Source organism: Dama dama, chromosome 31, assembly GCF_033118175.1.
Source record: "Dama dama isolate Ldn47 chromosome 31, ASM3311817v1, whole genome shotgun sequence".
NCBI classification, from domain to species: Eukaryota; Metazoa; Chordata; class Mammalia; order Artiodactyla; family Cervidae; genus Dama; species Dama dama.
In genome coordinates, this window is record NC_083711.1 from 48,899,176 (window position 1) to 48,912,744 (window position 13,569).

Here is a 13,569-nt window from a genome sequence, read left to right on the forward strand (position 1 = left end):
TCTCCTGCTACTGTGTAATCATCTTGTGTGACAGCACCAGGAAGCTGCCTCTATCCAATAGAATATAGCAAAGGTGATGGGCTGCTACCTCCATGATTAAGCTGCGTAGGATTGTAACCTACAGCCTGCCTGCAGACACATCTAGGATTGTACACCTTGATGAAGCAACAGCCATCACAGAGAAGCCCACGTGGCAAAGGTCAGAGGTAACCTGTGGCCAACAGCCAGCATGGAAATGAAGTCCTCAAACCAGGGATCCTCAGGGAGCTGAATTCTACCAATTGCCACAAGAACTTGAAAGTTGATCCTTTTGCAGTTGAGCCTTTAGATGGGACCTGAGCTTGGCTGACACCTATGTTGCAGTCCTGTGAAAGACTTTGAAGGGAGGACCCAGCTAAGCCAGACTCAGACTCCTAACCCAGAGACTGTGAAACAAAAAAAAATGTGTGATGGGGGCTTCCCTGGTGGTTCAGTGGTAAAGAGTCAGCCTGCCAATGCAGGAGACACGGCTTCGATCCCGGGTCCGGGAAGATCCCATGTGCAGCTGAGCGACTAAGCCTGGGCTCTGAAGCTTGGGAGCCCCAATTACTGAGCCCACATGCAGCAGCTACTGAGGCCCGCGTGCCCTAGGGCCCCTCCTCTGTAACAAGAGGAGCCGTTGCAATGAGAACCCCACGCACTGCAACTTGAGAGGAAGCCTTGCTCCCCACGCCTAGAGAAAAGCCCATGCAGCAGTGAAGCCCCAGCACAGCCATAATAAATTAAAAACTTAAAATTGTTTCAAATGTGTGATGTTTTAAGCTGCTAACTTTGTAGTAATTTATTGTGCAATAATCAATAACTAACATTCTCTTTAGGTTTAGTTCCTAATCTGTGAAATGGGGATAATATATTTCATAGGTGTGAGGACGAAATGAGATTGTGTATATAAACACTTAGCATTAAACAGCATGCCTGATACATAGTAACACGGTTGTTACTATATTCTTTAAATGGGATTCTAATAGAATATGTATTTAAATCAATTTTTTTATTTTAACATGCTCATTCTTTGGCTGATACTTTTTTTTAACTATTCTAGTAATGTCTCATTAGAGTATCCTGTTAATTTTTAAATTTTACATGTATTTTTGGATCACTTTTATTAAGTTCATCTGTTTGCTTCCAATAGTCTCCCTTTCTTTTATACTTGCTTTTATAAATCACAATCAGCAAATCAGGCAAAAGGGAAGTCTTTCTGAGGATAGCAATACAGAAGAGTTCGTCACATTTCTTAATGGCCCTCCCTTCATTAGACACCTCACTTTTGTCTTAGCTCACATTAACCTTTAAAAGCATTTAACTGTCTTTTCTATAATACAGTTATTAATGAATTTGTCTATTCTCAAGTGCTACCCTGTACCTCATTAACTTTTGAGAGACAGAGAGAGACTAAAATTCCTTAATAGTTAGTATTTTTTAGCCTGATATAGCAGTCTATAAAACTAAACTAGTGAATGTGTAATTAGCAGCATGCATAGCATGTGTGCTCAGTCGTGTCCAACTCTTTGGGACCCCATGGACTGTAGCCTGCCAGGCTCCTCTGTCCATGGGATTCTCCAGCAAGAATATAGGAGTGGGTTGCCATTTCCTCCTCCAGGGGATCTTCCCAACCCAGGGATCGAACCCACATCTCTTGCATTGGCAGGCAGATTCTATACCACTGCATCACCTGGGAAGCCCTGAAGCAGAGAGGAACCTTATTTTTAAGCATTGGATTCTCAACATAATACTCTTACCATCAAATAAAAATTATACTTGATCAATTTTCACATTCCAAATACAAGTTTCTTTTATCGCAGGGGCTGGATCTCAATCTGTTTTACCTAGTAGGCAGTGTTTGAACAGACAGACAAATCAATACAACTGCCCAGAAATTTCAGAGTTGTAGAAGATGCTAAAATAATTCCCCTGTGGTTTTCAAATCTGTTTTCTTCTAGCAGTAGAATTATATTTTTCCAATGTACTCTTTAATAGAGTCTCACCAATACATAAATGTATACTACTCTGATAAAAGCAGAATCCATCCACCGGAATTGCCCGCTCACATTATTCTCCTCCCAAATTCCCAGTTCTAAGATGGAAAAGACCCTCCCTGGGTCCTTGCAAGTATCGAGGACCCTCTGCAGAAATGGACTGAGTCATGGGAGTGACACATTCTTGTTTTGTCACAGTGAGGTTGGGAGGGCTCCTTAGTGAGAGCTGTTACCTCAAGAGAGTTGTTGGGAAAATTCAGAGTAAGACATAAGACCCTCTTCTCCAAAGACAACCTGTTGCTTCTGCTTTGTAATCGATCTTGGGGAGTTAAGACAGACAGAGAGAAGGAAAACACAGTCGTGTGCTAAGTCAACTCAGCCTTGGCTTCCCCTCTGAGTATTAATCCCTGCTGAGTCGTGGCCCCTGGGGGTGGCCTAGGCTCTGGCCATGCAGCTACCCCTCTCTACGCTCCTCCTTGCCCCAACATATGTTATCGCCCAGCCTTCTACTTGGGTGCCTTATCCTCTCAGAATGTTTGGCCCTCCAGTCTGGACTGGGTCCTTCCTGGCTGTTCTCAAGTTTCTTTGGGCTTCAGCCAAATCAGAGGACTCTCTCTCTGTAGCATAATTATTCTTTTACATCCCTGTCTTCTCCATCAACTGATCAGGAAGGCAGGTATCAAGCCCTGTCTTCCCACCTCAATGCTTTGCCTATACATGGAATATAGTCTGTTACTTGAACAAATGGACACATCTTTATGCAGAACAGGGAGCTGATGTTACATAGAAATTAAAGACACAGTCTGCCACTTGCTTGCCGAGTGACTTTGGGCAAACACTCTGAGGCAAAATTTCATGCTCTGTAAACTGAGAGTAATAAAATACCTGCTATATAGGGAAACATCAAGCTTTTAGTTAGTTTTCCACATTAAAAAAACTTAGCCGTAAATTACCACAAACAATATGAGCTCAAACAATGTTATCTATAATAACAGAGATGAGTTGTTGATAGCTGTGAGAGTTATTGTGATCATCATCTGCCCTAATTTTTTTCACCTTGGAGTCAGAGATTTCTACCTTGTCAGGGAAGAACCCAAGACCAAGGGCTGTCTCTTTCTTTCCTTTGCACAAGCCAAGAGTCACACCCAAGTCATGGCCTCACACCCTTGGACCATCTGATCACATGTGTGTATCTGAAATGTTCCTCTCTGGTTTTCCTCACACCTATGTCAGGAGGACTGATCAAGTTACCTAGAAATAGTAGCCTTTGCCTTCCAACTGATTGCAATCTTCCAAACACAGGAGTTTCTGCAAAGAGGTATGTCAAGCCTCACATGTCCCATTATAAGCTTTTCTTGGCTCCTGTCACTGCATATTGTTCTCTGCAGTTTTGATTTTTGCCTGTATGCCAGGGGAAAAGAAAAGCTCTATGGTGCCAAGAATAAAGAATCCTAGAGGTATCTGCAACACAGGGGCTTTCAAGGGTGTCAAACAATGTGGCAATTCTTCTTCAGGGCCTGGGTGTTATGGTCTAAACCTCCTCCTGAAAAACAAGTTCAGGAGGGTCTTTCCCGGAGGTCGTGTGAGGCGTCCCCAGTCCCCACAGAAAAGTTGATCCTAAGTGAAGGTGCAGCTTTCCACAGAGAAAGGCAATGTTTGAACTTGACAATCAAACACTGGGTTGAGGAAGTCCAGGCTGAAAAACAGTAGAATCCTTCTCTCATTGCCCTGCAGAGCAACACAACCCCCTTGCCCCACCTTTCACCAAGAACATTTGCTACCCTTCCAGATGTGTGTCACTTTGGACACAGATCACATATTATTTGGTGTGCATATTTTTTTCAGTATTGATCTACTTTTATGCAACCCAAGAGACAATTTTTTGAATGCCTGTTATATGTCAGACCCTTTACTGAAAGTTTTGCAACTCTTAGCTCATTGATTCCTAAAATACTGTAAGATAGTTATCATTAATCCCATTTTACAGATGATACGACCTGCTTAGCAAAGGTTAATAAATGATTTGCCAAAGAACATAGTCATCAAGGGGTAGAGAGGAGAAGAGGTCTGCTAATAATGTATGTATGTATGTATGCTCAGCTGTGTCCGACTTTTTGCAACCCCATGGACTGTAGCCTGCCAGGCTCCTCTGCCCATAGAATTTTCCAGGAAAGAATACTGGAGTGGGTTGCCATTTTCCTACTCCATTAATAATAGTCTCCAAGTTTATTCTAAGTTTTCAAAAAGTAAGAAACATTCTTCCAGTATCTTATTTTCTATAACAAAGTATGTGGTTATGTATGCAAATAAGCATAAGACATGTAACAAGTGATCTCTTATTTAAAACATAATTTCTTTTTCCTATAAATAGCCAGCTATATTTATCAACTATATGCCCCCCCCCACACACACCCAGCAGACATGTTCTACACACGTGAAGATTAAGATAATGCTTAAAATCTTTATAAGAAACCCTCTTACTCAAGGGAAGGACAGCATTCACATTTACATTGCAGACTATAGCTCCTAAAATCTGGATCGAAACAGGGCCAAACACAGATTTTCAGTCAGGAAGCTGGGATCCAGTTCTGTTTCTGCTATCGGTGTGGGAATACTACTAAATCTCCCTGCCTTTGGGGATCTTCATTTATAAAATGGTTATACTGGTCAGTGGTTCCCAATTATTGGCCCATGACGAAGCTTTCATCAGTCTGCACTGAAATGAAAAAATAAAAACAATGGGTTTATTTGTATAAAATCAGTTGTTTTATAAATCTGTTAAAAATGGCTAGCTTTCAAGTATGTCCTCTACAATAAAACCCTGATATTTAAAATATATATTTATTTTTACAGGTCCACGAATCCACGAATCCCACAAATCTGGGAACCCTAGCCTAGGTGATCACTATCATGTTTTCTAGCTTCAAAATTCTATCCTCTTCATAAACGACAAATGATATTTAATTAACTTTAAAATAGGAAGGCAAAAAGAAAAGGAAAAAAAACTATCTTTTTTCTTATTTAGTTCTGTTCTTCCTCAAATGTGAAAGTTAAGCCCCTGGCAAGATATTATAACTATTCCACTAGAAAAAAAGATTCTTAGTTAAATGAGTTTGGGAAACAATCAGTTGAAAAAGTGGGACAGTTTTCTTCACTGAGAATTTTTAGAACCTGTCAGGTTCTAAAATCTGCTGTGACTCTCCCAGAACAGAAAAGCATGAATGGTCCCCAAGTTACTGATGGGGAACAGATGCCTGCCCCAAACCCCTTCCGAGGACAATACTCCTATTCCGGGAATGCAGTTTGACAGAGGTGACTTCCTCTAAAAGAAAGACCCTCAGCAGCTTCGGTGATAAAGACAAAATATAGCGTTAGTGACAAGGAGACTTGCCATTTACTTTATATTAATTTGATAGTTTTTTTCAAATTACTGAGTCTATCATTTTTTTTTAATTATGAAAGAAACCTGGATGAAAATACTTCAGATTAAAGTACAATGGACAAGACATTTATTTTGTGGCTATTTTTAACAATTTTCTTTTTACCATAACAAATAAAGGAAGACTGTGTCAAGAGATTTGTATCTAGTGATTGCAACATGATAATTAAAACATTTGGAATTTGCGAAAGTCTGCAGTCACAAAATCATGGTTATCACCCATACACAGTAAATACAAGGTAAAATAAAACCATCTGTAAGTATTAAGCCTGAGAAAATCTCCAGACTTTTCTCAGATGGTGAATCCTTGTTAACTATCTTAGCAGTAGGAATAATTAATTCTGAATGCTTGAGGCTCCTGATTGACTTATTTAAACACTTTTCACAATGATCGAGAAACAAAATACTTGATAGAAGAAAAATATCTAATAGTGTATATTTTCATCTTAATTCTTTTATTTATTTATTTATTTTTGCAGAATTATCTTAGAGTTAAGAAGGTTTACTCAGCCTTTTTTATTTGCTTTTTACATCATCATGTGAAATATCAACGAGCCAAACCCTTCAGCCGTCACACTCTGGATTCAAGTTTCACTTAGCACACTGGAGAGAATGATTTTCACTTGGGACAAGATGATCTTGGAGCAAACCAGCCAGAGGGAGGACCTAGCAGGATCTTTGGTTATTCTGACCTGAACAACCTTTCTTTCCAACTCTGAGCACAGCAGGGTTTTGACAAGCCTGTGGCTGCATTGTCTCTGATATTTTCCATCATAACTGTATGATAAATTCCAGCCTGTTTTTCCTAATCCTGCTGACTACAGCAGTCTGCAACCATAAAAAGTTTTCACAGACTTGGAGTTGGCTTAGAGAAGCGCCTCGGCAAAGGAACAAAAAAAAAAAGAGCAACATTTATGTTCAAAGACAGGAGAGAGGCAACCTTTGCTTTTGGTGGTGATGGGCTCAAGAGGTGGTTTTTAGGGTCTATTTAAGACATTTTCCTTTTCTTCTGATGACATTTGTAAATAGAATACCAACACTAAAATGAGAACAATTGAGCCAGGGAAAGGGGGGATGTCGTGTCCAACAGATCAAACCCTATTCCAAACTCCACCAGAGAAAGTGTCTACACCATAGCTCATGACCATCCTTCATTGGTGTGCCCTGCCTAGAACCCTTCAGCCTCCAAGCTAACAGGTATGTGTGAGGTTTACACAAAATGATTCTAGGTTTCCAACTAGCTTCTTTCAAACATTCAGCTAGCACTGGTTTAGTCTCTGAGGGATAAAAACATCAAATGAGTCTTTTCAACAGACTACAATACCCATCTATATAATACAATTCAATATACAAGTGCTGTAATTGGAAACTATACCATTCAAGCTACCGTGAACACGGCTAAACCCAGAAAGAAGTTGGTTTGCATTTTTTGCAATAAAGAGATGCAACTGAAAAGTACATAGCAGAAAAGGGGGGAAAGAAAAGCAAAAGTTTAAGCTACTTCTTTATACATTTGAATTGTGACTCTCCGAGAAGAACTCAAATCCCCCTGTCTGGCAAAGCAGATCACATTTAATCTCAACATTTAAAAGCTAGTATCTCAAACATCATTTTGAAAACACAAAACATCAGAGCTACTTGCCTTTTGGCAATTTCTGTGCATTTCCCAGGGCTAGTGCAATACTTCCACAGAGAAGTAGACACCCCAAGCTGGAGGGCATGTTGCATTTGCCACCTCACACGGGTAGTGATTCTGGTGGGGGTCCCGCAACCCTGGAGCTGCATTTAAGTGGACTGTCTCCTGGTGACAGAGGCGGGCGGCTGCACTTAGCTGTGCCGTGGGCTTACTCACAGGGGGTGGAGACAAAATGACATCACACCCTTTCCCACACACACACCAAAAAAAAAGAGAGAGAGAGAAAAAGGCATAACAGCAAAAAACCTATCATCACATTTCCTGCTAGGTTGTAACTGTCTGTCTCTTCTCTTCCCTCTATGACATAAAACTTGGAATAATGGTCAATACATATTTGTGAAAGAAAAAATATTTGGGGAATTTTGAAACATGTGATAAATTTTTTAAATATCAAAAAAAGATATCCTTAAAACCAGTGGAATGTTAAAAATATAAAATAAAACTGTATTAGGAAGAAAACTTTTTAATTATCTAGTGTAGAGAGAAAAGAGTCTTAGTTGCTCAGCTGTGTCCCCACTCTTTGTGACCCCAGAGACTATAACCCAACAGGCTCCTCTGTCAGTGGGATTCTCCAGGTAAGAATAGTGGAGTGGGTAGCCATTCCCTTCTCCAGCAGATCTTTGTGACCCAGAGATTAAACCCAGGTCTCCTGCACTGCAGGCAGATTTTTTTTTTTTACCATATAAGCCAGCAGGGAAGCCCCAATTCTTCTTTCAAATGAAAGTAAACTTCCAAAAATTCAATCTGAACCATTTTGAAGTTCCAGTATCATGAGAAACTTTTAAGAGACAGTCATTGGCTACACAGGTATTCATAACACACACGGGCATACATAGATATACACACAGATATATACAAATGGTTAGTCTATAGATACAGAGACACAGAGGAATAACTATCATTAGTTGATCCCCAGCTCTGGGACAGGCTCTGTAACAGTGTCTTTACCTACGTTACTGCATTTTAGTCCTCACACTGATTACACAAAAGATCTTATATTATCCCGGTTATATTTCACCTATGAGAAAAACAGTCCCAGAGAGGTTAAGAATCCTGACCAAATCCATGTATTCTAATGGTTAACAATTTGGATGGGCGGTGGAGTGAAACTGACTGGGTATAAACTTGGATGATGTGTGCCTTCGAACAAATGTCTCCATCTTAATTTCTCATCGACATTGGTTACATTAATGGGCTTGCTCCCTGCCCAGCACTTACCTGATCAATTCACATTTACTTATATTTATTCCTCAAAATAATCCAGGAGACAGGCACCACCATTACCCCCATTTTACAGACGGAGAAACTGGACTCAGAGAGGTTAAGTGAAAGGCCCAAGGTCACCCAAGCAATCAAACTGGCATTTTATTTTTTAAATTGTGGCCCTATTTATTTATTTTACTTGTTGGCCCTGTGGCATGGGGGAACTTAGTTCCCTGATCAGGGATTAAACCTGCAGTCTCTGCAGTGGAAACACAGCATCTTAACCCCTGAACCACTGAAGAAGTCCCAGAGCTGGCACTTTAAACAGATGATTTAACCCCAGAACTTCCACTCTTCATTATTAAACTTTAAATTAAAAAATGGAGATGACAGTACCAAATTCACAAGTTTGCTAGCGGCACTTTTGGACCGTGTGTACCAGAGTGCCTGGTTCACAGGAAGTATTTAATAAATGATAATCAATGAAAACAACAAAAGTAATGACAATAGTACATCCCCCAATAAGCAGAACTCTGGTTCTAACCCAGGTACATCAACCTCCAAAGCCCAGGTGTGTCCTCTCCCTCTATATCACATGACACTGAATGTAGGCATTGCTAGAGTGACCAGGCTGATAGAGGACTTCAAATGTTGTCAGTACATTTATGTCAACCTTTGAAAACAGCCTATTTCACAAGTTTGCAGTAGCTGAACCAAAACAGTAAAAGGAAAATGAAATAATGGTGGTCCAGTGAAATTCCAGTCAAAAAACTTAGTGAAATAAAAAAAGAAAAATTGAAGAGACAGCCCCATCTTCCAAATAAAGCGTGAGAAGCCACATTGTTAAAGTCATTTAGAGCTGGCCTGGGCTAAGCTTTCAGCACAAGAATGCTCTGGCACCAGCTACAGGGGGAGGGGGAATTGGATTATTTAACAGGTCTTTTTCGTCTGTAATTTTTTACTTGAATAGGCAGCGCTCTCAAACCCCAGTTCAGACATTCACCCAGCTGGCATTGCTGACTCTACTTCTATATCCATTGCCATCGGGTTAAGCCAGGGAGGCCACTGTACTAGCAGAAAATGACAGGTTTTTTTGAGGGGGGGAGGTAAAAAAGAGCAGAAATATTGAAAAGAAGGCTGGTTCTTTAAAACATTGTGAGGGGCGGGCCTGGAGGGTTAGGTAATGGAATTCAAGCATCAGCGTCTGCTTGGCCTGCAGGCTAAATCAGGTCTACATTAGCAATGGTTATTTGCAGATTGGAACTGACTGGGGGCTAATTAAACAAAGGTCAGTCTCCGATCAGTATTTTGTCAGAAAAAGTTGGCAGCATGGCTCTCCCAGGCAGTTCAGGGGACATTCAGCGAAGACACAGGAAGTGCAGAGCTCTCCTCACGTCTGGGAGGAGGCAGGTCCTAAAGAAACCAACCGTGTCAGAGAAGCCATTTTACCTTTTCAACAAACATAAAGTTTTCCGAAGTGTCAGAGTCCCAACCCAAACACGAGGTAGACAAATCCTCCAGTAGCGTTGCAAGTGTCATGCTCAAGGAGAAAAAATATGAGGGCTGTGGTCATGTAACCACTGGGGGAGTTAAGGCTACTTTTTTCAAAACTGGAGAATAATTACCTGACAATGTTGTGCTGGTTTCTGCCGTACAACAAGGTGAAGTGGCCATAAGTATACACGTTCCCTCCTGGACCTCCCTCCCACCCCCACCCCTCGCCACCCCTCTAGGTTGTCACTGAGCGCCAGGCTGAGCTCCCTGTGTCATAGAGCAACTTTCCACTTTGTTGTTTAGGTGCTAAGTCACGTCCGACTCTTTCACGACCCCATGGATTGTAGCCCACCAGGCTCCTCTGTCCATGCGATTTCCCAGGGGAGAAGACTGGAGTTAGTTGCCATTTCCTTCTCCAGGGGATCTTCCCAACCCGGGATTGAACCCACGTCTCCTGCACTGGCGGGCGGATTCTTTACCAATGGGCCACCAGGGAAGCCCCACGACTTCCCACTAGCTATCTCTTTAACATATGGTAACGTGCGTTTCCATGTCACTCTCTCAGTTCATCCCACCCTCTCCTTCCCCTGCTGTGGCCACAGGTTTGTTCTCTACATCCGCATCTCTATTCACGTAAGACCATTTTTTAAGGAAAAAGGACCTTCTGCCCATGGGTAGATTGGAGATGATGAGTGTTGAATAATTTGTACACACTCATTAGGTCTCCCAGGTGTCATGAGCCCTTGTGTCTGTATTTTTCTGGAAATACAGAAATGTGAAGATCTATTATCTGTGAGATGTACACTATCAAATTGATTATCACCAATACCTGTGAAAATTTTTGTTTTACGTATTTATTCAAAGCCTGAAAGAGTATACAACACCAAGAATGAACCCTACTGTAAAATATGAGCTCTGAATGAGAACAGTATGTTATTGGAGGTTCATCAGTTATAACAAATGGTAACAAACTCTGATGGGGGATGTTGGTAATGGGTAGGCTAGGGGTATGTGGTATGTTTCTGCGTGTGTAGAAGCCGGGTGTAGGTATCTGGGAAATCCTAGTACCTTCTGCTCAGTTTTACTGTGAACCTAAAAGTGCTCTAACAAATCAAGTTTATCACCAAGAAATCCCTGTTGACAGAACATTTAGGAAGAACTTTTGGAAAACCACATAAACTATATTTGTATTTTCTCTCTGTTCTACAAAGACAGGAGATCATACCTATTTTGTTTAGCATTGTACTCAGTGACTAGCATCTGATAAGAATGCCACACATTAAGATGCATAAGGATCCAATGAAGCAGAATCCATCAATTTCTCCCTTTAGTTTAGAGGCATCAAGCCCGAGAAAGTTAGACTATGACTTGGAATGTAGTATACAGTTGTTGGGGGTAATTCTCCAAGAGTCCCTGACATTTCTGGATGCCTTATGAGCAGAGGCACTGTTTCCCTGTGCTCTAGATATTTCAATAGCCTCATCTTTCCAGTGACATTGGTATAGCAAAGAGCTCTGGAAAAGAGAAGTTTGTTTACTGACCCATAGAATAAAGGTAATGTTGCTCTCTGGTGCAAAAGGACTGTATGCTCATTGCCTATCATCAAAGACTCAGTTTCCTGAAGCTTGGAGTTCCTTTCTTGAAATACAACCTGGCATATATAGGTTATGCCTGTATCTCCCTGTATGGCCCTATGGGAGCTGGGGCTCCTAGAATGAGCACAAATGCTGATATTCAATCTACAATTATTGCTAGGAGGAAATAAGTTGTCCTTTGTCTTTGACCCAGCATCCTTGTGTCTCCTACCAGCCTCTGTGAACTGTGTGTGTTAACTTGCACCTACAGTAAGATCCCAACCCTTCCCAAGTCTTGACTTGAGCATTGACCCACTCCATATTTTATTAGGTGATCTTTGGTATAGGGCCATCACCTTCATTGAGGTTCCCAGTAAGAATCAGCCGTGAAACTACTGTGCATAGTAAGAAAAGGAAAGTTATGACCAACCTAGACAGCATATTGAAAAGCAGAGACATTACTTTGTTAACAAAGGTTCATCTAGTCAAGGCTATGGTTTTTCCAGTGGTCATGTATGGATGTGAGAGTTGGACCATAAAGAAAACTTGAGCATCAAAGAATTGATGCTTTTGAACTGTGGTGTTGGAGAAGACTCTTGAGAGTCCCTTGGACTGCAAGGAGATCCAACCAGTCCATCCTAAAGGAGATCAGTCCTGGGTGTTCATTGGAAGGACTGATGCTGAAGCTGAAACTCCAATCCTTTGGCCACCTGATGCGAAGAGCTGACTCATTTGAAAAGACCCTGATGCTGGGAAAGATTGGGGGCAGGAGGAGAAGGGGACGACAAAGGATGAGATGGTTGGATGGCGTCACCAACTCAATGGACATGAGTTTGGGTGGACTCTGGGAGTTGGTGATGGACAGGAAGGTCTGGCGTGCTGCGGTTCATGGGGTCGCAAAGAGCCGGACGCGACTGAGCAACTGAACTGAACTGAAGAGTGCTGCTGACACCGCTTATTAAATCATATAGTACCCTCTTCAGAAAACCCTAGGGAAAAACTTCTATTCTTTATGTCAAGAAAATGTGGTTTTTTCCTGAGCAGCTGCATTTATTTTGTGACATTGTTCTCTTTTTGTGTAGACTGTTAACCAGAGCCAAATGTGTCCCCCACCCATACACGTACATATAGGTCTTTGCAGTGCTCATATTTTGGCATCATCCCTGGCTTTATTTTTTTATCCACACCCTTTTTACTTGCTTATTTTAGTTAGAATATTTACGTGGTTTTGTAAGTTGTTTTCATTTTTTTCTGGCACAAGGTGAGGTAATAAACAAGCTCCACACACAGGAGTTATGTGAAAAAAAAAAGGTGTGTCAAAATAGGTGAGGTGGGAATCTGGGGATGTGTCCTCTGCTTTCCTTTTCTACACAACAGTGGGCCCTGCTGGAATTCTGGTACAATGATTGTATAGCATCAGTTCTTCATTTATATTTTCTTCTTGGGAAAGTGGGTAAAAGGCAGGAGGATGCCCAGAACACTACTCTAAACAAGTGTGGTAGTTTTCAGGCGTTTTCTGTTTGGCTTTTTAAGTGTTCGACATTAATTCCATTACTTCAAATGAGACTTCCACAAGAACTCATCAATCTTTCAAATCTTGCACATAAAATCTGTGAGGTCATTTTTCCCATCCATTCACACTTTTGAGTCTTTCATACATAATGCTCAAGGCTAGGAGATCTTTAAAGGTGTATAGATCTACAACTAATAAAATGTCAAGATATGCTGTAGGCTTCTAGGAGATGCTCATACAAATAATTTTTATTTGATCATATTTGAAACAGGAAACCCAGTATTCCATGGTTTCAGCCCAGACAATGTTTCTGTAATTACTCTACTGAATGAGACTCATGATCCAATTGGAGGAATATCCTGCTCCAGTGGGGGTACATTTGACCAGAGGATGACGTTCTTTTCTATAATGTTTTTAATAGCACAGGGAAGAACTGCCCTTTCAATGCCCAAGTGCTGTTTGCAGATCTTTCTTCAGTTGGTCTAAATTTTAACTCTAGACTTTTGGCTTCATAACTCTGAAGAAATTAGCAACTTGTATTTATTAAAGACTGTAAAAAATTCTTTCTTTCTATTAAGCTGGAAACAGGGTTCCTTAAGACCTAAACTGTACATCTCTGAGTTGTGAAGTTTGTC

General features: G+C 41.0%; 1 protein-coding gene across 33 annotated transcripts in view; it reads right to left on the minus strand.

The window, feature by feature from the left end:
* Window positions 1-7,279, minus strand: part of ABI3BP (ABI family member 3 binding protein) — a 274,479-nt gene extending 267,200 nt beyond the window's left edge. For 23 of the 33 annotated variants that reach the window (XM_061134006.1, XM_061134020.1, XM_061134000.1 and 20 more), the window contains exon 1: window positions 7,097-7,279. In XM_061134006.1, the coding sequence (XP_060989989.1) occupies window positions 7,097-7,175 (79 nt within the window). In that variant the 5' untranslated portion in view covers window positions 7,176-7,279. The remainder of the gene's footprint in view (window positions 1-7,096) is intronic. The other 10 variants (XM_061134017.1, XM_061134015.1, XM_061134014.1 and 7 more) reach the window with 2 other exon arrangements.
* Between the last annotated feature and the right edge of the window lie 6,290 nt (window positions 7,280-13,569).